The sequence below is a fragment of the Halichondria panicea genome, chromosome 10 (assembly GCF_963675165.1).
Source record: "Halichondria panicea chromosome 10, odHalPani1.1, whole genome shotgun sequence".
In the NCBI taxonomy this organism is placed as follows: Eukaryota; Metazoa; Porifera; class Demospongiae; order Suberitida; family Halichondriidae; genus Halichondria; species Halichondria panicea.
Genome location: NC_087386.1, coordinates 2,485,261 through 2,509,805, shown reverse-complemented (window position 1 = coordinate 2,509,805; position 24,545 = coordinate 2,485,261). Strand labels below are relative to the sequence as shown.

Sequence of the window (24,545 nt, the reverse complement as noted above, 5' to 3'; positions counted from 1 at the left end):
CACTTCGACTTTAACGTAATTTTTCTTGCTCTATTCCAAGGGACACTGCAAGCCGTAATTATTTTTTTGTGTCCCGGTAATTCGGGTGAACATATCAGAAGAAGCACTGAAGAAAGAAGAGCTCAGGAACAATGGCCCACCTGACACTAATTGCCAGAGCCAGTGATGGACTACCTCTGTCCGCATCCATTGTCAATGAAGAGGTAGAGGAGCTACAGTAGATAATACAGTACAGTCTGCATTGGTCCCATCAGGACACTGTACTGTATGCAGCTCAGTGACATGAATAGATGTCAAGTCATGATTCTGTAGACATATAAAGAGAACCTTGCTAGAATAATACGTGTGTAGTGTGTGCTATCTTTAACAGCTTGAATTAACTGAATTGTTGCATTCTCCCTCTGCCTCTGCAGTCTGGCCGGGATTATGCTGAATACCAACCCAAGGCCAAGCAGATATTCCGCAAGCTGTCGTCAGTCAGCCCCCCTCGATGCTCAATCGAGTGTGACCCGGGTCGTATGGTGTTCCAGTAAGCACTCTCCTGTGAATGTCATTATTGCCTCGTGGTGTGTATGATGATTGGTGCTCTGTCATGGTATAAACTGATGCAATGGATGGCCTTTTGTTTGTGAGCATTTGCTTAACTGTACCATACACATTGTAAGTGGTGTGTGTTATACATAGGTCCCTCTATAGTGATTGTCTAACAAGGAACTACCAGTGTACATGTAGTCTAAGAATAGTTAGTGCTGATCACATGATCTCCAGCCAATCAGCTTATCTGAAAGCAGTCAGGTGACCATGGATTAAATAACTTAATCCACTGTGCTTTAAGTTGGTTAAGTGTGCTTTAAGTATTATTTAGAACACACCTAGCCAAGATTAAGTGTTTTAATCTGCGTGCCGAGGATGGCCTCGAGGTTAACGTGGTGCTCGAGGCACAGCCGAGTGCATTACGTAACCGAGAGCCCATCCGAGTGCGCCAGATTAAAACACGTGACTTGGCTAGGTGTGTTCTAAAGGATTTAGTGCTGTCACGTGAGCTCTAGCCTCGTGGCAGCTAGATGGTGGCTAGCTAGTTAGCTAGATGTAATAGCAAGTTTTAGTAGGTTTGTAGATACAGTAATTGATGCAAAGGAGAAGGAGATACGATCTAAAGCTATCTGGACTGACTGGGCATGTTCTCGACTTATTTCTCCTGCTGACCAACAGTCCCGACCCCACTACTGGATATGCCTCCAGTTAATCTGGCTTACTGGATGGGAAACTTTGTGCGCAAACTATATGGCAATGAGTATCTGGTTTGCTCTTTTGGAATGCTATGACACTCGAAGCACCTTTGATGAAACGATTATATGGATCTGGCTTAGGTACAGGTACGTACATCTTCGAAGCAAGCTGAGCCTATTTCTCCAGACGAAAAAGTGATGCTATGGTCAAGTCAGCAATTCGGTACGCATGAAACAAGTCGAAACAATAACATTCAACTTTCTAATACTTTTCAGCTTTGTTTGTGTACATATTAAATCTGCTTGTATTATTATTATAATTATGATGACATTCAGATTCAATCTGTTTGTATTATGATTGTTTGATAAAAGTGTGCATTAACAAACCAACTTAAAGCACACTTAAGTGTGGATTAAGTTATTTAATCCATGGTCACCTGACTACTTTCAGATAAGCTGATTGGCTGGAGATCATGTGATCAGCACTAAGTAGGTTTGTTAATGCACACTTTTTTTTATCAAACAACCATAATACAAGCAGATTGAATCTGAATGTCATCATAATTATAATAATAATAATACAAGCATAATAATAATACAAGCAGATTGAATACGTACACAAGCAAAGCTGAAAAGTATTAGAAAGTTGAATGTTATCGTTTTGACTTGTTTCATGTGTAGTAAGTGTACCGAATTGCTGACTTGACCATAGCATGCATCGCTTTTTCGTCTGGAGAAATAGACTCAGCTTGCTTCGAAGATGTACGTACCTGTACCTAAGCCTGATCCATATAATCGTTTCATCAAAGGTGCTTCGAATATCATAGCGTTCCAAAAGAGCAAACCAGATACTCATTGCCATATAGTTTGCGCACAAAGTTTCCCATCCAGTAAGCCAGATCAGCTGGAGGCATATCCAGTAGTGGGATCGGGACTGTTGGTCAGCAGGAGAAATAAGTCGAGAACATGCCCAGTCAGTCCAGATAGCTTTAGATAGTATCTCCTTCTCCTTTGCATCAGTTACTGGATCTACAAACCTACTAAAACTTGCTATTACGTCTAGCCATAGATATAGGAGAGAGGGATTGGAAACGGAAGTAGATTTCAATGTACTTCACATATGACCTCGATAAACATCCGCGCCTCGCTTAATGAGGGCTAATTTATTCCCCAGTAACCTCGCGGGTAACTGAGATTATTGCAAATTTAGGATTTTATGAGTTGTCACTAGTATTCTGTCAAGTTTTCCAGTATCCAGTGCAACTGTGCTTTATATAGATAGTGAATAACCATTATTCAAGCTCTATTTACCGTTGCAACTATCTTCTTCATTGAATTTAGGTAAGTTTAATCTTGTATTGTACACATTTATCCCTTTTTCTCTGAAATGATTAATGTTTAGGTCGTATACTTCAATATGCTTGTTGGTAAATCATGTGGTATCACCCCAAGCCAAAGAAAATTAGTCATACATCAGCTGGTAGAATTTAGTGCTAGAAAAAAGTTGAATTAAAGAGCACCACTAAAGATCCCTTTTTTGGGAATACGCTAAGCGTTACAGAAATTTTAATTTTAGGCATACATTCCCTTATGATTGGTGATCACCCCAAGAGCATTAGTTTTGGATCAGGTGGATGTATAGCTTTTGTGTGCATGAATGTGTAGTCACTTATTTTTACCTCATAATTGTTATTGGCCCGGTAGTTAGATTGTGGTGAAGGGCCTGTAGGCCCGAGATATTTAACTACTACAAATGCTGTTTCATCTATATTTTATATAGCAATACCTCGCAAGCCAAAACTTACTGAGTACGCTGAAGAAAAGAAGACAGAAGAATACCCCTCCTCTCTACACCCTACACGTCACCTCCCTCGTAAATGTTATCGGCTGTTCCGGCTATATATACACCCTTGTATACCTCACCAGCTTCTCTCCATCTAAGACTGTCTGATTAGAGTGCTAAACTAATCATAATTATAGCTGTAATAATCATTTTTATCGTGTAAGTTTTTGTTAATGTTGTTCGGTTTGATCCCACTCGTTTTACACTTAGAAAGCAACTGGCAGTGCTGTGGATTGTTTTGCTGTCTCCAAGTGTATGTAATTATACTTAATGAATTGGAAATTGAAATGTACGCTCACCAGCCTAGTATAATTATATAGAAACTTCGTACAATTGATTCATCAAAAGTGAAAACAATTATTAAGAAAGTTACATGGTGTATTATGTATCTTGTCGTATGAATGATCATGGTTATTGCCTCAAACTAGTGGACTTCTTGATGGTTTTTTTTTTCATTTAATTAAGTTGGCAGCAAAAGAGAAGCCTCTGACAGTCACAAATACATTCACAATTTCAGGGAACTAAGCATCCTCTGATGATTTTATATCTACTGTGAAACAAGTATCCAATACCACTAGCTCTGCACATTCTCCTTACTATTACCATGTACCAATGCACTGTTGATTGTGTCTCTTTCCCTATTCCTTCACCGCTTATGCAATGAGTTTTCCTCATTTGAGGCAAGAAAAGAAGACAAGAAAGCGAGGCGCGGATGTTTTCCGAGGCCCACTTCCGTTTCCAATCCCTCTCTCCTACATCTATGGTCTAGCTAGCTAGCTAGCCACCAGCAACTGATTTAAAATGTAGCTAGATCTAGCTGCCACGAGGCTAGAGCTCACGTGACAGCACTAAATTCTTTAGAACACACCTAGCCAAGTCACGTGTTTTAATCTGGTGCACTCGGATGGCCTCTCGGCACGCAATCTTGGCTAGGTGTGTTCTACACAGCCAAAAATCCACGGGGCGTGTCAGGTCCGTTACATGTCCGTTACAGGACGTTTACAACATCCTGATACGGGACCGTTGGGTAGACACTATTAAACAGGCCGTTCACATACAGCCTGTAAACTGCCCGTACAAACGGCCTGTATTCAGCCTGTATCATACTGTTCTCATGCACAATTAATAAGTTAGTATCATGCTTCAAAAGGTCACAATTCAAAGACAAAGAAGACAAGAAAACAACAAGATATTAATTTCTGTTCAGCTACATTTTAGGCCACTCCAAGTGATACTCTGGTTTCTGGTCCACCGCCCGCATCAGATTTTATTCTTGGATTTCTATCTCATTATTGGATTTCTATCCCATTATTTATACTACGCATGCGCATAATGGTCCATGCGCTAATGCATTCAATAGCATCGATCGGGGAAGCATGTTTCAGGAGTTCCGCAAGCACATCCCCTCTCTCTCCCCCTGGATAGAAGCCTGCTACTCCAGCCAGCCCAACCTTCTTCTGGGAAGCCACTCCCTACTCAGCTGCAGCGGAGTTCAACAAGGGGATCCTTTAGGCCCCCTCGGTTTTGCCCTCACACTCCAACCCATTATTGATTGCATTCAATCTGAAGTCCCAGGCCTGGCCCTTAATGCGTGGTATTTGGACGATGGCACCCTAATCGGTTCGCCCAACGACCTCTTGTCTGCTCTCGAGATCATTGAAAGAGAAGGTCCGAGAATTGGCCTCCACTTAAATAAAGCCAAGTCTCTCCTCTATATTCCTGCTGAGGCTGATCAATCTGTCAACCCCCTTCCTTCGGCTATCCCCATAGTCCGTGAAGGCTTCTCACTCCTTGGTTGCCCAGTCGGTCCTCCTGATTTCTGCGAGGCTTCATTTCAAACCCGCATAGACAAGATCAAACTCTCTCTGAACCTTCTCCACACCCTTGAAGACTCTCAAGCACAAACCACTCTGCTACGCTCATGTCTTGCACTTCCCAAAGTTGTCTCAGTACTCCGGGCCTGCCCCCCAGGCCGCGTTGGCACTACTGCTCATGATTTTGACTGCTCCATCCGGAGGGCTCTTGAGAGTATCCTGGGAGGACCTCTTTCGGACTGGTCGTGGCAGAAGGCATCCCTCCCTTGTAGTAAAGGAGGGCTTGGGCTGCGTAGTGCCCCACTTCATGCCCCTGCTGCATATCTGGACTCCTCTCTTCGCTCGGCACCCTTGGTTGAAGGACTCCTAGGTCGCCCTCCTCCCCCCTCGATCTTCTTAGATGAAACAGTGTCAGCCATTGCCTCCTCCTCTGCTCGTCCTGACTGGCAGACTCTGAACGACATCGACATTCCCCTCAGACAGGGAGCCCTCTCTGCTGCTATTGATGAATCCGTTCTGAAGAGCCTGTTAGCCTCGGCCCCCACCACTAGGTCACGAGCACTGGCCCTCTCCACTGGTCTCCCTCACGCTCACGACTGGCTGAACGTAATCCCTTCTCCCTCACTCGGGCTTCACCTCCAAGATAGGGAGTTTCGCTCTTGCCTGTGTTACTGGCTAGGGGTCCCGCTGCACAATGACCAGTTCACCTGCCCTGAGTGTCATGGTGTTGCTGACTCCCTTGGTGACCACCAGGTGGGATGTGGAGGCAACAGTGACCGTATCAGCCGTCACAACGCCGTCCGTGACGTTGTTTTTAAAGCGGCTCAGTCTGCTGCTCTGGGCCCCTCAAGAGAAACTACAGGGCTTGTTCCTGACTCGGCTTCTCGCCCTGCAGACGCCCTCCTCCCCAACTGGATCAATGGTCGTCCAGCGGCTCTTGACGTCCATGTCATTTCTCCTCTCCAGTCTCTCACACTGTCTGAGGCTGCAAGGACCCAGGGCCACGCTCTCCAAGTGGGGGTCCAGCGTAAGCTGGCTTCCAATCTCCCCAGCTGCAGGTCTGTGGGTATGACATGCATTCCCCTTGTGGCCGAAACCCTGGGAGGCTTAGCAGAGGACTTCATCTCAACCATCCGTGATATCGGCCGGTCAATTTGTCTCCGCTCAGGCGCGGACCGAGACTCAGTCACCATTAAACACCTCTTTGGGAGAGTCAGCATAGCCCTTTGGCGAGGGAATGCTTCCATGCTCATTCACAGGTCACCAACTCTATCACCTGTGCTTGATGGGCATACCTAAACTTACTATATGTTTGTTCTTCATATCTTTACCTTACTTAGATTTCGATTTATATCTGTCTACCCGTTTGTACTTACCTTAAATAAAAAGAAGCCAGTTTAGTAATAATATAGGAGTGGCTATTTTAAGCTTACCTTTGCTTGCCTACTAGCCTGGCATAGCTGAAGAGAGCTGGTCTAGACACCGTCTAGAGCTAACTGTGTTGTTTCTTCTGGCTGGTTGCTGCGCAGTAAGTGGAGGGAGGGGCTGACTAATTGAACAGAGAGGGGGAATGGCTCTGTACCTTTCGCTTTGAGGGAGGGCTAGGGGCTGGCTGCTCATATTCTGTCCAGGCTGCGCAAGGATTTGAGTGTGGACAGCAGCCCTGGTGTGAACGAGCTATCTTTTCCTAGTTGTCTTCTTGTTTGAATAGTGTTGCTATGTGGTAGTCATGCAGCTTGATGCTTAGCAACCAGTCAGCCAATCAGATGGGACATATAATTATCAATTAATGCACAGTGCCTCGGGGTTTATGACAGTAAACCACACCTTCCTCTCGGGCTTACGCCCTCGTAGTCGGGAGGTTTGTTATAGATAGTACATGGGCATGAGGTATCTATGTACGTGTTATAGTGTCCCATATCACGAGGGATGAGGGACACTATAACCATAGATACCGAATGCACATGTGCTAACTGATTTAGATCCCACTTTTCATTGGCTGCCTCAGGCAAGAAGTGTATCTATAAAAGCAGCAAGCCTTAGCAACAGCTTTATTTTTGAAAATGTCCTGTTCTGACAAGCTAGTCTAGATGATTTCTGCTAAAAAAACCTTTGCATTGGCCTTGCTTCAACAGACAAACTAGTGACTCCACCTTGTGCAGGAAGCGCTCTGCAACAAATGAGCCCAGCCTCCTCTTTATCTGCACTCAAGCCCCACCCCAGCTCAAGCTTCTCAGTAAACTGTTCTGATATGTACGGCTAGCTAGCAAGGAACAGCTTGCAGCAATGCTACAGTACAGTGCACTATCGTTCCCAAAAAGACACAGGAGTCTACTGCAATTTGAAACATGGCTGCAGGATAGAAATAGAAATCAGGAGGATGAAGTTGACAAATGCTACAAGTTGAAGACATATGCTTTCATGCTTGTGACAATGGACCCAGAACTGTTAATTGGCTCTTAGTGTTCCTCGACAAGAAAAGATACTGGTGAACCCTACCATCAACCCAGCAAACGCTATAGAAACTGGTAGTGAAAAAACTGAACAGCCATAGCTAATTATCATGCAGCTACAGCTTTATTATCATTTCTGTACATTCAAAAATAGTACTTGTACTTTATACCCTCAAGCTTATAATTCCCTGGGAAACTATGAGATTATGGCTCATAATTCCCTGCTAAACACACACAAGTGGGATCTAAACTGTCATAAACCCCTCTACACTGTACATTAACTAATACATAACCATTTGTTTATTAGTTGCTAATATAATTTATGCTATGTACATGCAGTACTGTATGGTATCATCGAGGGGTCCGCAACGGCCAGGAATCTCGTACAAAATTTTTGGAATCTTGAAATCTTGTGGAATCTCTGGAATCCCTTGGAATCTCTGAAATCTCTTGGAATCTCTGGAATCTTGTGGAATGTTAATGAGATACCCGTAAATGTATATAAATAATCCGTATACTTCGCCGTAGATTATTATTGAGGTTGCAGTAGCCTCGAGACCAGGCAGATTATCGAGGCTACGGTTGCAGTTGTGGTTGCAGGCTCAGCTGCTATTTACATATCTCTCTCTATGAGAATCCTCCTCATAGCAGCTCTGTGTGCAGATTATAGACGATTCCTAAAGAGATTAAGGTGAGTTTAACCAGCATAATAATAATAATAATAAAGTCATGAAAATTTGTATACATGCAGGCTGAACAGTGATGACAAAGCTCTCCCAAAATCAGCTCCAAACTGCCCACTCTTAATGCCGAGAGTGAGCTTATGGTTGAGTGAGTCTGATGCAGCACCAGCGTAATAATTTATAGTTGAAAGTTGCATAATAATATATAGATCTATGCATCACAGGACAGACGAAGCGAGAGACAAGGCTCCAAGTCTAAACTGTCCACTCTTAATGAGAGCATAGATAATAGAGACAGGGATTGGAAACGTTCACGTGACCCAGTATACAACCCACGTAGTGACATCTTGCAGCTGTGTCATATGTGTGTCTCGCGGTTACAAGTGTTAATTGTTTGTTTACTATTCTACTCTTTTGACAATTGGATGGCTATGAATCTGCTTTAGACCACAAAACTGTGTAGCCACCCCCGCAATCATCTTATGTGTGCTATACCAGTGTTAAATCTCTGTTTTCTGCAGGAAAACCTCTATGAAGAAAGGTTAGTAGAGAGTCAAAGTGTTACAATATACTTGTGGAGTTTTTAGAACTTTATTAAAGTTTTCTGTATATTTTTAGAAACAAGAGTAGGTTCATTTGACAGCACTGTGTTGCACTGTCTTGTTGATTAGTCCAAATACATGTTTAAGGACCAGTTGTAACAGTAAATCAGTGCAGAATCATTGGTTGCTGTGTGGAGTTTTCCTGACCTTGCAAATGATTAAGAACAAGTGTTAAGGAGTCTCATTTGCTAAGAAGTGGTTGTAGAAATGCATGGTTAATAAAGATTAACATATAAATACTCTGAGAGATCACAACATTAAAATGTCCTGCATGTACATGTACGTATGTATGTGTAGGTAATACTGATGGAACATAGACAGTTTACGTTTGGTAAATTAAATGTAATAATGCTGAAAGGCACCGACTAGGGTCTTGAAGGCTCAAAACCAGCCCAACAGTGCACACATACACAATGATCACAATGATTCCGTATCAGAAAAGGTAAACTTAATGGTAACAATTTTGTTATTGCTATTGTTCACAGGTTCCATCTCTTGCTGACATCCAGTCTAGATATTTATTAGTGCCGTCATACATCGAACAAAGTAGTAATGGTATTCTTCTCATTTATTTCAATCTTGGCCAACTCCTGAGCTGCACCTTGAAACATCAATCACAGTTTGAGATTTAAGTCTCCCTGGCCCTGAGCAAGCACTGCCACAATTTTTTTCCACAGATATTGGTAATCAAGCTCACTTGCTGCAGTACTACCAGTGACTGTTTCTGCCTAGCCTGCGCCTGGAGACTAGCTTGCTGCTTGCCATAGGAATATTAAACCATAGATGATACAGTACTGACTGAGTTCAAAATTCCTATACAAGTGTAGATACACGGCACTTGAAAAGAGGTTGGACGTTAATTGCTGTCTTCACCGATGGTGTTGCCTAGAGAAGTAGCACTCGAGTAGGTCCTGGGATAAATTTCACTTGATAGTATAATTAGCTAACATTTGGCAATTGATATCTTAGCTCAGCGAAAGACAACACTGCAATTTGGAAAGTTAATGACATGTACATGTATGTGTGAACTTATTGATAGAAATCATATAATTGTAGGAACGTAGCATTAATTTTTGTTTAACATGTACATGGATTTTACATATTTTTCTTGAGGCTGTATTTTTCCAATAACTTTACTGTATGCTTAGTTAATAGATTCTCCTGCTGCATCAATACACGAAGGTTTTCATCAGCTAAATATGCAAAACGTAGGCTCAACAGGTTTAGAAATAATCTCACGCAAAAAGTGCAACCAAGTCATGCTTTTAGGCCTTTGTACAGCACTTAAACTTTCATAACAGTTGTCAAACATAGATTCTCCTCGTAGTTTACAGTGTACTTCAAGTATTTCTACTGAATGGTAACCTGAATATTTACTGTCCAAGCAAAAAATCTCACACAAAGTATTTTTATAGGAAAATTTATGCTAAAATATGATATTCTCCCATGAGCTTAGAGAAACTAGTCTTACCTACAAGCCCACTGCAAGTATCAATGTGTGCCGGTCATTTTCACCAGTTTTCAGACACAGAACACTGTTTACTACGCTCTGGTTGCTATATAAACATGACAGTTGCAGGGTTTCTGACAAAATCTGCTCGTTACGGTGATAGCTTCAGACAATTCCCGTGGACCCCTCCGGATACTAGGCCGTTTCACATCCACGTCAGTACTGTATCATCAGAGATACAAAAGAAAGGGGATTGGAAACTAAATTTTTACAAAATTTTTGCGTGAAGCATTCCGCGTTATAGGGCGTGGCTAAAACTACAAAGGATTATATTTATAGTCAGCATGCTCATTACCAGTCTTGACTGCTCTACAATGTGCTGTACATAGAAACAGTGAAATTGATCATTTTTAATGTTGATTTTTCTAAAAAGTAAAGAGAATTTAGCTCTAAAAAGTCGACTAAGCCATGCAGCCACTATTACTAGACAAATAAATGCTATGCAAGAAGAAATAGCCTTTACTATGAAGTCGTAGGAGGGACAGGCCCGTGGCGTGTCTAAAAGTATACTAAAGCAGTTTGAAGGACTATACTGCAAACGTTTATGAACAGTACAGCTTATCTATAGCATGAAGCCATTCTATGTAGCACTTAGATACATAATAACCAAGTCAAGCAATGTCCTTTGCTGTTTTGACTTCACAGGAGGGACAGAGAAAAGTTGACATAGAGTAATTCAAGCTAAACTCAAAAAAATTGGAAACAGAGTAAAGACAACGGACTTAGAGCTTGTCAGTGGTATAAGCTTACTTCTCTCAAGTATCTCCCAGGCCCTGAGTGATCTCTAGTGGATAGGAGAGCTAGAAACTAATTTCACCTCTGTCCACTTGTACCTCGGCTCCTCTACTCACTCCCACACATATATCAGCGAGGCTCATAACAGCGAGTCAACCATTGACCATATCCTATGCCACTCCTGCTTCTTAGATGCTTTCACCTCCGCTAAAGTTTTGGATGAGTGCCCCTTGAATACCTCTGACCACCTTCCAATCTCGGCTACCATCCAAATCACCCTTGCTGCAGCTCCCTCTCTCATGACCACTTCCTCCTCAACTCCTCGTGTGAATTGGTCGAAGCTCTCTAGTTCTGAAATAGAGGAGAGATACACTTCACCCCTTGAGACAGCAGTCAATAGTTGGTCATTCCCTCTTGCTCCAGGCTGCTCCTCTCACATTGACTCTTCGATCTCTAACCTGATTCGCTTAATGAATAACACGGCATTAAAGGGCCTCCCCCTGAAGAAATACAAAAAACACATTATTCCAGGTTGGTCTATGTACCTCAAATCTGCCCACTCTGAGTCGAAAGCAGCATTTCGTCACTGGAAATCTGCTGGTAAACCAATGGCCCCGGCAAATCCCCTCAAAGAAATCTATAAGTCAAAGAAATGCCACTTCAGGAAATTGCTCCGCCAGCATCGTCACTCGCTCAAAGAGCAATATTTACTAAACTTAGACCTGGCCAATAAAGATTCTAAGAAGCTTTTCAGAGAAATCAAAAGATTCTACGCTCCCTCCACCTCAACTTCCCCTGGCACCATTGTATATAATGATGTTTCGTATTCTGGTGACACCCTCTTAGAAGGCTGGGCCAATTACTTTGAAACACTTGGTACCCCCTGTCATAGCCCACTATTTGACTCCGACAACCTGCAAAGTGTAAACAATAGGTTTCGTGACCTCCTTGATTCCACCCAGGGTGGAGATATCTTACTCACCCAATCTGACATTGCCAACGCTATAGATACTCTCAAACGTGAGAAAGCACCTGGTCCTGATGGCATTGAAACAGAACACTTGTGCTTCTCTGGTCCGGCAGTTCAGCTTCAGTTGTGCAGAATCTTTAATGCTATGCTTGCTTCCTGCTACATCCCTGATCTGCTTACCCTTGGTCTAGTCACCGCTATTCCAAAAGGTGCTGACAAGGACCTCAAGAACCCCTCAAATTATAGAGGAATCTCTCTCCTATCTAATGTTGGGAAACTTTTTGAGAAACTTCTTTTAGAGAAGATACTGCACCAAGGAGTATCTCTCAGCCCTCTTCAGGGAGGTTTCAGACCTGGTTACAGCTCAATTCACACGTCCTTCATATTTCAAGAAACGCTTCAATCTCTCAGGGAGTGTGGCAAGAAAGCCTTCGTCGCATTTCTTGATGTGAAGAAGGCCTTTGACACGGTATGGCATAAAGGCCTTTTTGTGAAACTTCAAGAAAAGGGTATACACCCTAGAATTTGGCACATTCTGGTCCACTGGTACTCTCGTTTGTCGTCCTGCTTTCTTCTCAAAGGGTCTCGCTCAAGAATCTTCCCTATCTCCCAAGGAGTTCGTCAGGGTGCTATTCTGTCTCCGCTTCTCTACTCAGTTTTTGTTGATGATCTGCTTGCCCAACTACATGACTGCGGCCTAGGTGCAATGGTTGGCTCGGTCCACTGTCCCTCCCCAATGTATGCAGACGATCTTGCTCTCATTGCGGACTCACCTGAAGGGTTACAGAAGCTTCTTAATATCGTCTCTCATTATACGAGTACATGGCGCTATGAAATTAACTCCTCCAAGTCGGCAGTCATGGTATTTGGTGAATCAACAAGATCACGTACCTCTGGACGCCAGTCCCGTTCCTTCTCTGTTTGTTCGGAAATTATCCAGGAGGTAGATAGTTACAAACACCTTGGTGTCCTTCGCTTAGTGTCTTCTTCTGGCTCCCTCAGAATCTCGGGACGCTGCTCTGCGGGTAGGAGTGCCTTCTTTGCCCTGAATTCTGTGGGCGCGAGGTTCGGCTGCCTCCACCCAATCACCTCTCACAAGCTTTATTCCTCACTCTGCCTTCCAATTATGCTCTATGGATCAGAACTCTGGTCCCTAACAAAGAGCGATCTCAACATGTTGGAGAGAACTCACAGGAAACTACTTCGCACAATTCAAGGCCTGCCTACAAGATGTCCGTCACTCGCCCTCACCAGCCTTATTGGCTCGTTGGAGATCTCGGCATTGGTGGACTGCAGACAGCTCTGTTTTATTAACTCTATCGCATGCATGTCTTCAGAAGATCTCCCGAAAAAGATTATGGTAGAAAGACTTCTCGCCGACTCTCCATCAGGTCTCTTAAAAACATGGTCCACACTAGTCTTATCTCGTTGCTACCCTTCACTCTCATGATCTCAAACGGGAAAAACAAAGGGTCTTTTAAGACTGCTGCAAAGAAATCTGCACTAGTCACACAATACGTCAAGATGACAGACACATGCACAAATCTCCCTATCTCATCCCTCCCCGCCCTTCTAGGTCGCCCTTCGATGCTATGGTCATGCTGTCAGCTGGATCGTTCTATGCATGGCCCCTCAAATTTCAGAATCAGGCTCCTAGTGGGCTGTGACGGGCTCGAGCTGGATGCGTCCAGGTTTAGATATCGCAACAGAGGAAATATCTCTCCCGGTGATGCATCGTGCAAACTATGCAACACTGAAGAAGAATCACCTTCACACTTTTTAGTAAGTTGCCCTGCTCTCTCAATGCGCAGACTTGCTCTCCTGCAGGATGCCCCATCCTGCATCAGTGTTCACCTCCCCCACGACCCAAAGGCACTACATGACACCCTCTACAATCTCCTGCAAGGCCTTGTCTGGCTGAAAGCTGCCCATGCGCAAGAGTGGCTCTTGCTCTTCATCAAAGATCTAAGGCAAACCCGCGCTGATCTCCTTCTCACAAGCACATTGGTTTAAAGCTCCACCCTCTTTCTGCGTGTTATAATAATACCCATTTTCAATATTCTTTTTCGTCTGCCCAATGGGCTACTCTTCATTATTTAGAAAATGCTTGTAGTAATACTGCAATCTGATAGGTCACTGAGAGGTCCATTATTTCACTTATGGACCTGAGGTCTTCTAAGTAGGTCTATTATACTGATTATGCCTACAGGCAAGATGATGTCAAGATTAACTTGTATGGAACATGGCAACATCACACAGTTTATGTTGAAGTCATAGTAACGATGATACAGTGCATCATTAAAAATTAATTTTTTTTAAAGTTTTGCGTTCTGCAGTGCCGCTTTGCAGCTTTTATCTCTCTCTTGCAGCTACAATAGCTAGTGCTCTAGTGCAGAGCTAACTACTATGACAATAGCAACTTTTTATTTGCAATGCGTGATTCTCAAGAAACAGAAACTGCCTTCATCAATGTGAGTTTTTTTATGTAGACTAGCCAGAGCAAAGCTTTAACGTTGCTTGAGGCTTGTAGAAACTCTTGGTTTCAGAGTCTTCTTTGTGTTAATATAGCCTAGCTTGCTTAGCACTATTCTAAACCAGTTATAGGCCTCGTCAACGGTCACTATGGAGTTTTGAGACCCTCAGGCCCTTAGTAGCACCCTCGCTACGCTCGAGATGCTACAGCCTCGGGCCTTCAGGTCTCAAAACCCCATAGAGACCTTGGACTCAGTCTATAACTATTATTTGGAGGCTACAAAGAAGAAGAAGAAGATGGAGACACGCATATGAACCAAGAATGCTATGAATATCATTACGTTTCCAATCCCTTTCTGTGCTCTATTATCTATGATGAGAGTGAGTTTATGGTGGTATGCAGTACCAGCGTAATAATTGTTGTCATGAAAGTTTGTATATGCATCACAGGATGGACGAAGCGAGGGACAAGGCTCCCCTTCTCATCTTAATGGTAGTGAGCTTATGGTGCCGGTGAGTCTGACCTGCAGTATACCAGTGTACCAGTGTACATGAAAAATTGTAATTATGCATCACAGGATGGACAAAGCTCTCCCAAACCAAATGACTGTGCACTGTTTGCAGCTGCATATTGTACCAGCATTGCACATGGACTAGATCCATGTTCCCTCGTTTACGACCAGCAGCAAATGAGGGACCACTTGTACAAGTGTTTCACTACAAAAACAATGGATCCCTTTACTGTCTTCCGAACAAAAAGACCAGGACCTGCACGCACTTTGAAAATCCCTGTCTATTGCTACTGTCGATGTGCAGATGATGGCCAAGGAATGGTAGGCTGTGACGGATGTGAAGATTGGTAGATGCATCAACGCCGCCAAAGTAAAAAAGGGATTATGATATTGCACCAAGTGTCGATAAAGTAGTTAGAATCAATGACTTTATAGTCAACAAGTATAGTCAACAAGTTTAGTCTTTATAATTATTTTATGTTCATCAATTCATATACTTTATGTGCTCATACTAGATGTCTATAGTCTAACCTGCCTATGGCCGGCTATGGATCTAGAATAAGTATTATGATCTAGCTTTGTAGATCAGGGCAAGTCGGGCGCCGCCGCCCTCTACCGTTGCCCGGAAGGAGGGTGGCGATCGACTAGATCAGGGCGTGGCCCACAACCTTCCGAAAGGCCACGCCCAGGACTAGCCAAAAGTCTTGTAGGAATCTTTCTGGAATCTTGGAATCTTCTAGAAATCTTGGAATCTTGAATGGAATCTTGAAATCTTCTAGAAATCTTGCAATCTTGAATGGAATCTCTGGAATCTTGAATGGAATCTCGGAATCTCGTTGGAATCTTTAAGATTCCAGAATCTCGTACAGAATTTTGGCCCGTTGCGGACCCCTAGGGTATCATTCATATTCAGTGAATAATAATTCACGCTTCTTATGCTATTATTATGCCTCGAGGCGTAGCCGCAAGAGGGATACGGTAAAGCTGACTGTGTGTGTGTGTGTGTGTGTGTGTGTCTGTGTGTCTGTTCCAGCTGTAACTGCTCAACGGTTGCAATGCGACGAAAACTAACAGCTTCTATAGGCTTCTAGCCACGTTCTCTTGGATTTTGATTCGTGGATTAGCAAACTAAAGCTTCTTTCTCGAGTTATGGCTAGTTTGACTCACATTGAAGGCTGTTGCAGTCTCTTCAGAATCTTTTATAGCATCATCTGTCCGCACAAACTTTCTATTCAACATATGAGTTAGCCTTGCACTAAAGTGCTAGCTTTTTGTTAGCTACAAGACTCAGAAAATACCTGTTAAAACAGCTAGCTAGCAGTAGCCATTTGTGAAATTGATCTCTTTGGACACACCCTTTAATTATTCCTATGGATGTAATGCGCATGCGCGCTCATTCCCCAGATCCAGTGGCAGAATCATATTTTTCTTGAGGGCCTGGTAAGCCACAAAACACTACTATAGATAACAATATGTATGTACACAAGTCTTTTCTTCTTAAATATTATAATTATACACTGCATGAACTACAGATCCAATTTTCTTCTTTCTTGAGGTCCTGGTATTAAAGCCACATAATACAACAATAGATGCATGTAATAAGTCTTTTCTTCTCAGTGACTTTATATAGATAAGCTAACTTTATGAAATAATTATGCACTTCCGCTTATAATTAATTGAAAACAAAATCTTCTTCTTTGTTGCTTCCTAGATCCTTGAGGTCCTGGTATAAGCAGCCACAAAACACAACAATGATACCATAATTATACAATTGCAAGTCAGTTTTAGACAGATTATTTTATACACTTTTTCCTCTTCTATACTTTCTCTTCTATACTTTTGAGCGAAAGCAAATCATGGCGAGAGGCATTAGCACAGCGCCAGCTTGAACACTAGTTTGTACATGCGGTACATGGTACATTGAATTCGTATGACATCATAAACCTTCAAATGATCGAAAAAATTAATTTGGACAAAAATTCAGTAATTTGCTAGCTATACAGTTTTGTCCACTTTTCTCCTAGTGAGTGTTCTGGTTTCGTCTATTCGTGCCTTGTGTAGCGTATCTGGAAGGAGGGCGTGACCCACTGCCCACACGAGCACTGATCACCTGACCAATTGAATGCTCCCAAACGAGCCGAGCACTTGAGACACAGAATCTGCCGTATGTGTGTGGGTGCGTGTGTGTGTGTGTTTGGGTGTGTGTGAACGAACAGTTGAATTCTAGAAAATAACGCAAGCCTATAATAATAGCCTATAAAATTTGGATTTTGACTAATCACAAAACTAGTACATGTATCTAAGCACACCATTGGAAAGGTATTTCTGAGAGCTCTTGAATGCATCAATTAGTTTGAAATTGGACAATCAGAACACAAATTACGGGCTTAGGTACGTATCTATTTTTAGCTAATGCACAAGTAGCAGCCTCACCTTCCCCTCCACTTTGTCCAGTAGAGAGCTTTCCATCCACTGTACTGGCTCGATGAACCATGAACTACACACATCATGAGTGGGCCCCTGCTCGTTATAATCCACCGCTGATTGAGTGGGTGGAGTTTGCCCTTGCTTTGTCTCTTATATCATTTGACAGCAGCCTCTCCTTTACCCACCTCGTGAGGGAGGACACTCTCGTCAGTGAACAGGAGACGCCTGTGTGTGTGTGTGTGGGGGGGGGGGGTTAGTGATGGAGGTGTAGAAGTTTGGAAACCATCTCCAGACAAATACAGTAGCTACTTAATTCATGGTAATTCATGGTGTGTGGTGTGTGTGTGTGGGTGTGAGGGGGTGTGTGTGTGTGGGTGTGAGGGGGTGTATAATTATAAACTACAACTGTGCTGATTAGACGGGATTATTGGCTACTACTGTACATGGTGTCTAGTGTGTGTTTCAGTGAACCTTTAGTGAAGCTGTCAGCGACTGGTTTGTTCTTTGCTGCCTTCCCAGAAGAGTCTGGTCCGCTAGTGGTGACAGTGACAGTGCTCATATTCACCAGGTCTGTGTTCTTCACCAGCAACTACACAGAGAGAGAACATCACATGACACACTCACACATAGCCAGGCTCATTCAAAAGAAGGTACTCTCTATAAAAGAGCTGCCCCCCCCCCACCTACAATTTGTAGTTGTCCTAAAAAAATGCATAAAAAAATGTTCTGAAGTAGCATGGCAGCTATACTGTGTATGTATTGTGCCCACTCACTGCCTCTTGGACGACTCTATTGAGGGTGGTGTTAGCGCTGGCGAGGGAGAGGGGGAAGAGGTGGGCCTCAGTCGTGAACACAAAGTCATCCATGTTCAGGGTACTGTCCCCCTCGTCAGCAAACAACAAGAACAGATACTTGAACGTCTCAGCCAGTACGAAGGAGTCCATTCTGTACAGTCGAAGATTGCCAATGAAATGATATCGTACTACTAGAATATTAAACCCTTTGTGAATGAGCCTATTAAGACTTTGCGATCTAACCTTTGCATTCTGGCAAGGATTGTGATGCCATACAAGTACCGATGATTGCGAGATCTACATGGGAACTAAATTCTAACTATTAGTACATACACAGACACATGGTTCCCCTGACTTACCTGTCCTCGTGAGTGTTGGTCCTGAGGTCCTTGATGGCAGCGAAGCCACACCTCACTCTGGCGTACTTGTTCAAGTTGTTCACCACTGATCGACCCACGTCCAGGTAGTATGGATCTCCGGTCGCCTGCAGTAACAACACAACATAATCGTTCATTAACTACTTAGCCATCAAAATAATACAGAGAGTAGAGTAGAGCAGTAGCATCACACGCTAGGGGTTGATTACAGTACTTACAGAAATATTCCAATTACTGAGATGCTTTCTTCGAAACAACAGAAAGTGATATATACATGTACAGCTAATGCATAGAGTAAACACACACCCCCACCCCCCACACACACACCCCCACCCCCACCCACCCCACACACACACACCCCACACACACACCCACACACACATGACGGTGTACCTTGTAGAGGAAGTAAGTGCTCTCAATGAACTCAGGCCTGAGAGGGTGGTTTCCCCAGTGGACCCTGAAGTCATGAGTGAATGCCTCGGGTAGGAAGTTGTGTCTCTCCATCACATGATAAAGCATGTCGTGAATGTGTATAGCTGTGTCTACATCACCCCACAGAACCTGGAAATAGATACAACATAACCTGGTTAGGTATAGTACAGTTACCTTTACGTACATGTACGTACAGTATATTAAAAAAAAATGTATACTGCAGACTACACAGTGACTCCAATAGACCCTCCGGACGGCCTAAGAAGTATTTTTCTATGTCAAACCGTTCTAGAGAGGTTCATTATAGGCAAAACAGAAAAGTACGGCACGAAAAAAATTGTTGATCTTAGCCTACCATTTTGTACTACCTTTATCAAAGAGCTACAAATAAATTCTAATATGGACACAAGTTACGGCCCCTAAAGGGAGCTAGTGGTTTCTCTTAGTCAGTGCGTGTGTGTGTGTGTGTGTGTGTGTGTGTGTGTGTGTGTGTGTTAGAGGGGTTGAAACAAAAAAAAATAAATTGTGAGGAACTGCCTTATCTGACCAGAGAAGAGGGTAACACCTCTCCTATTTCCATAATGCACTTACACGTTAACTTGCTTATGAGACACATGGTTGCAGGAATAACTGTACTATAAGTTGGTAAGCTAGCTATATAGTTATAATATTATTTGTATTCATACTTCTAACAATAATATGCAATTTACTATGTGGTTTACCTTCAGTTCTTGTAATCTAGTCTTTTTACTTTGAATTGTATTTTTTAGTCTGATCTGCTGAGTCTGATCTGCTGGTTTTTAATACTCTCAGGGGAGGCCAGGGGGAGGGGGGTTTGGGTAATTATGTAGTTGTAGTAATTATGCCTCGGTGCGCATGCGCAAGCGAGGTATACGGTAGTGTGTCTGTGTGTGTGTGTGTGTGTAGACCGCTACAGCTGCCCAAGGATGAATCAAGTGCAAGTAAGAGTTTCTATAGGCTTCTAGTCATGTTTACTTGGATTTTAATTTGTGGATTTGCAAAATAATGCTTCGTTCTCGAGTTATGCCTAGTTTTGCTTACTTGGAATGCCATTGCAGCCTTTTCAGAAGAGTCCGTAGCAAAACTTGTTCACCGAGTGTTACTACTCTACTTAGTAGTTAGCTCTGCACTAGAACGCTAGCTATTGGTAGCTGCAAGAGTGAGCAGAGAGCTGCAAGGCTCTGCTGACTTGCAGCCATTAATTTTAGACTTGAACTTTTGGCATCGATCGTTTTTAACAACAATCATGGTTGATCATTACCCACTATTCGGTTGATTGCATGCAGCAAATTATATCATCATGATAATTGTGTGTATAAAAGCTAGCTATTAGTAGTTTATGTTATGTAGCTTTGGCACCTCCACCGAGGCATCAGCACCCGCGGTGCTTTCATTGATAAAGGATTTTACTTTCTGTGAGGCTGTGCTTTTTAAGAAAATGCTGCAAGCGTCTTCGTTTCTACACACACCAATGGTTAGAAGTTTATGTCATAATTAGCTGTCTACATGTATGTCCATATCGATCCACATTATGTTACTGGGGGTGGCCAACTGGCTATGCTGACATGCTGATCTGATTGATTCCTAAATTTAGAATCTGTGCTTTAATTAAAGTATGCACAATTAAAGGGTATATAGGTTAATTAACATAGAAAGGCAAACACCACAAGGCAGAGAACAGACAGAAACAAAAAAGCAAACAGATGCTCGGCCTGGAGAGCCGAGAATGATGGGTTAAAGAGTCTTTAACGGTGCACCAACTCTCCCCATTCATCTGTTGCATTCAGTCACACACACATGCAACTACAGTACTATAATTATAACACTCAATAGTTATTGTACATCTATTCACATTGGGGCCATGCTGAATAATTATTGTAAATTAAGACGTTGAGGTTAAGCTGACATGAATTATAAAACTTATCTTCTAACTTGGACTTGATATTGGTTGCTGTGATACTTCAAGTTGGCTTTTAAAAGAAAACTTCTGAGGGGGGCTTAGGTATAAAGTACAACACTGTATTGTCTGGGCCAGGCTTTGTGGTACATGTAGTTGATAGTGGGGTTGGGGAATGTGGGTTCTTCTATGTGGTTAAGCTGAAGCAAGCACAAAACAAACATTGACCTCAAATGTTGGTTCTTAGAATTAGCAACAGGCATTAGTCAAAATAAATAGATAGTAGTGTGTGTGTGTGTGTGTGTGTGTGTGTGTGTGTGTGTGTGTGTGTGTGTGTGTATAATTATGAAGAATATATGGCAAATTCTACGAGCTAAACAGTTGAATTCTAGAAAATAACGCAAGGGTATATAGTCTTTGTTAAATTGGATTTTAACTTATCACAAAATAGTACATGTATCTAAGCACAACACTGGAAAGGTAATTCTGAGAGCTCTTGAATGCATCAATTAGTTTGAAATTGGACAATCAGAACACAAAATACGAGCTTTCAAGATACGTATCTATTTTAGCTAATGCACAAGTAGCAGCCTCACCTTCCCCTCCACTTTGCCCAGTAGAGAGCTTTCCATCCACTGTACTGGCTCGATGAACCATGAACTACACACATCATGAGTGGGCCCCTGCTCGTTATAATCCACCTCTGATTGAGTGGGTGGAGTTTGCCCTTGCTTTGTCCTCTTATACCATTTGACAGCAGCCTCGTTGGAGAGCAGCTCTCGGAGTAAGAGTGCGTCCAATCGCTGCATGAACACAGCTGGTATTATGATGTCACTGGATCCATCCCCACTCATGGAGAAGAGAGGGACCTGGGTCGTATTGTACTGCTTGACATTATCTGGGGGGGGGGGGGACCGTTAAGAGAGCATATTATACAATTTCACAAAGACCACAGAATGGTGTGCAATACTACTATATACGTACGTACAGTCAAGGACTTTATAAAGAGAATTTTATCTAAAGTTACAAGCTCTTGGACAGTGTAGTTTACCTGTGATGATGACCCCAGCTGCACCAGCTTTCTGAGCAGTCCTGGCCTGTAGAATACAATTAGTGAACAATTGTTCCTAAAACAATAATTATATCACAGGCACTTTAAGAGAAACATTTAGATAACGTAACATAACCATTTATAGGCTCCACATGGTTATGGTGTACGGTACAACACTATGTACCTTGAGTACAAAGAGGCAGCCTCCTCTGTTAATGAGCAGGATCTTCCCCATAATATCCCGGGCCTCCTGGGGGTCATACTCGGAGCATCCATTGTCCAGTACTCCACCGATTGGCTTCATCTCCACCAACTCCCCTCCCACTTGGAACTCCCCCACGCCCAGCTCTGGCCCGAACATGGCCGGACCTACAGTGAACTCGTGTCGTATGCCCCTCTCCTGGAGGTCAGCAGGGGTCAGTATACGAGCCAGCTTCGGTGTCTGTCTCTGACTGCCATCTAATAGGAGGCGTAATACAGTTGCAGTCATTGCTATGGGAAACAGATTATTCAAATTTGGCAAATAAAACTACAGGATGGAGGGTTTTGTGTACTGTATGTACATATCAATTCCTATATGTACCTCCATACATTAAAGATACTGCACATTGAAGTGCATTACATGTGGTTGAAAGCTGTACATGTACTATTACCAACAACACTAAAAGCATTTTACCTGTGACGTGCTGCTGATTCATGAGCTTGACAATATCCTGCATGAGGTACCATCCCTCCTCTGCGTCCTCAGGGCTATTGGCCTTGGCCATATTGTGGGAGACCTGTACTTTGTCTCCCTCCACCACTTGAACCACAATGCCCAGCTCAGTGAGGATCTTCAGGTGACCTGGGTTCTTGAAGTCCAGAGAATTGATCGAGAGACGAGGAGGAGTGAGACGCTTACGCTTGGCACTGTATGTGTGTGTGTGGGCGTGTGTGTGTGGGGGAGGTATCAATAGCACACTTTATTCGAATTTGAGAGCAAATTTGTAAAGGCTTCATAATTATTGTGTATTGACTACAATGAACCAAGCTGCTGCTGTTACCTGGTTGGTCGTTTGTTGAACCTTGAGCTGGTGCAAAGTTTGAAGACCATCTTCTCAAAGCGGTCCAACAGGACAAACGGTCGTCGGTCATTAGGGCACGTCAGGTACGCACTGATCACCACAGACTCTGTGTGTGTGTGTAGCGGGTATTTTTCGGGGGACAAAATATTTGTTGTTCAGCAATATTGAGACATTTTGTGGGTAATATTTTCGTGGTTGGAGCAGGTAACGGTAGGCAAAGTCGCTTCATTCGTGGTTGGAGGTCCAACCACGAACACCACAAATATTTTACCCCACGAAAATTACCCACCTCTGTACGGTATTCAGTCTAGTAATTGTACATACCTTGATTAAGTATTAATTGTAAGTGTACTACCAAGGACGTATAAAAGAAGAGAGGGCATGCAACTCCACTATCAGTACACGTAGCTAGCAGAGTTCAAACGTGGGCGGAGGAATGTGTGCATTTGCATGAAGTGCTAAAAATAGAAATTTCTATTTTTAGCATTTCATGCACTGTCATGCACATTCATCCGCCCACGTTTGAACTCTGCTCATATAGGAGTTGCATGCTCTCTCTTCTTTTATACGCCCTTGGTACTACTGTGTAATTGTTGACTTGTGTGTGGGTTGTTAATTGTTGTTTAGAAGTCTCTATTTGAATGTCAGCCTTGATGAATGTTTCATTGCAGACTCACCCCTTGCTGGCCTGATTGTAGCCACTCTGTTGTTCCTCTGGGCCTACACACATCAGTACCGATGTCACGTCATCCTTGCACAACTCAGAGCAGTCAAGAACAAGCCACAGTACGACGGCTGTCACTGCCAAGCAGACTCACGTTTGCTATACACACAAGTTTGATATCATTCATATTCTCCAATCAAATTTGCAGTGAATAATAATTCACGCTTCTTATGCTATTATTATGCCTCGAGGCGTAGCCGCACGAGGGATACGGTATAGCTGACTGTGTGTGTGTGTGTCTGTGTGTGTGTCTGTTCCAGCTGTAAATGCTCAACGGTTGCAATAAGACGAAAACTAACAGCTTCTATAGGCTTCTAGCCACCTTCTCTTGGATTTTGATTCGTGGATTAGCAAACTAAAGCTTCTTTCTCTAGTTATGGCTAGTTTGACTCACATTGAAGGCTGTTGCAGTCTCTTCAGAATCTTTCGTAGCATCACCTGTCCGCACAAAGTTTCTATGCAACTTATAAGTTAGCCTTGCACTAAAGCGCTAGGTTTTTGTTAGCTACAAAAGTCAGAAAAGAGCTGCAAAGCTAGCTATGTTAGCTAGCTACACTGCACTGCACTGTTACTTCGTAATCTGGCCACGCCCTCCCAAACACTGCATGGCAGCAGCCCATTCTGAACTCTGACCTCTATGTTTTATTTGCAGCCATTGTATTTGCGCATGCGTACTAAACTCCACATGGATTATTGTCACTTCTGACTCAAGTTCACTACTAGATCCTGATCCTGACCAGGGGCGGATCCAGGGGTGATTTTGAGGGGCTGAAGCCCCCCCCTTTTGAAAAAACTACCTATGTATTGCTAGTCTGAGGTTACAACAATTTTGCCACCAACCTTGTTACTTATGCATCTGCATGTAGACTCACTGACTTAAGAGATGCTAGACAACAGCCAAGTCTAGCTACTAAGAGTATAAAGGATGTAGGCTA

At 43.0% G+C, this 24,545-nt stretch overlaps 2 protein-coding genes, 1 long non-coding RNA gene and 1 pseudogene across 3 annotated transcripts in view; 3 read left to right on the top strand and 1 right to left on the bottom strand.

Annotated features, from left to right (window-relative positions):
* Positions 1 to 24,545, bottom strand: part of LOC135342161 (ER degradation-enhancing alpha-mannosidase-like protein 3) — a 118,522-nt pseudogene that overhangs the window by 17,383 nt on the left and 76,594 nt on the right.
* LOC135342222 (vesicle-trafficking protein SEC22b-like) overlaps positions 43 to 24,545 on the top strand; it is a 61,414-nt gene continuing 36,911 nt past the window's right edge. Inside the window, exons 1-2 of the mRNA XM_064538920.1 lie at positions 43 to 203; positions 414 to 529. Of these exons, the coding sequence (XP_064394990.1) occupies positions 132 to 203; positions 414 to 529 (188 nt within the window). The 5' untranslated portion in view covers positions 43 to 131. The remainder of the gene's footprint in view (positions 204 to 413; positions 530 to 24,545) is intronic.
* On the top strand, positions 1,842 to 3,261 carry LOC135342234 (uncharacterized). Its single transcript, XR_010396799.1, has 2 exons — positions 1,842 to 2,570; positions 3,010 to 3,261. It is a non-coding gene; the product is annotated as an uncharacterized LOC135342234 (long non-coding RNA).
* LOC135342184 (uncharacterized) lies at positions 4,021 to 7,506 on the top strand. The gene has a single exon (XM_064538868.1). The coding sequence runs from the start codon at positions 4,449 to 4,451 to the stop codon at positions 6,183 to 6,185; it is 1,737 nt and encodes a 578-aa protein (XP_064394938.1). The 5' UTR covers positions 4,021 to 4,448; the 3' UTR covers positions 6,186 to 7,506.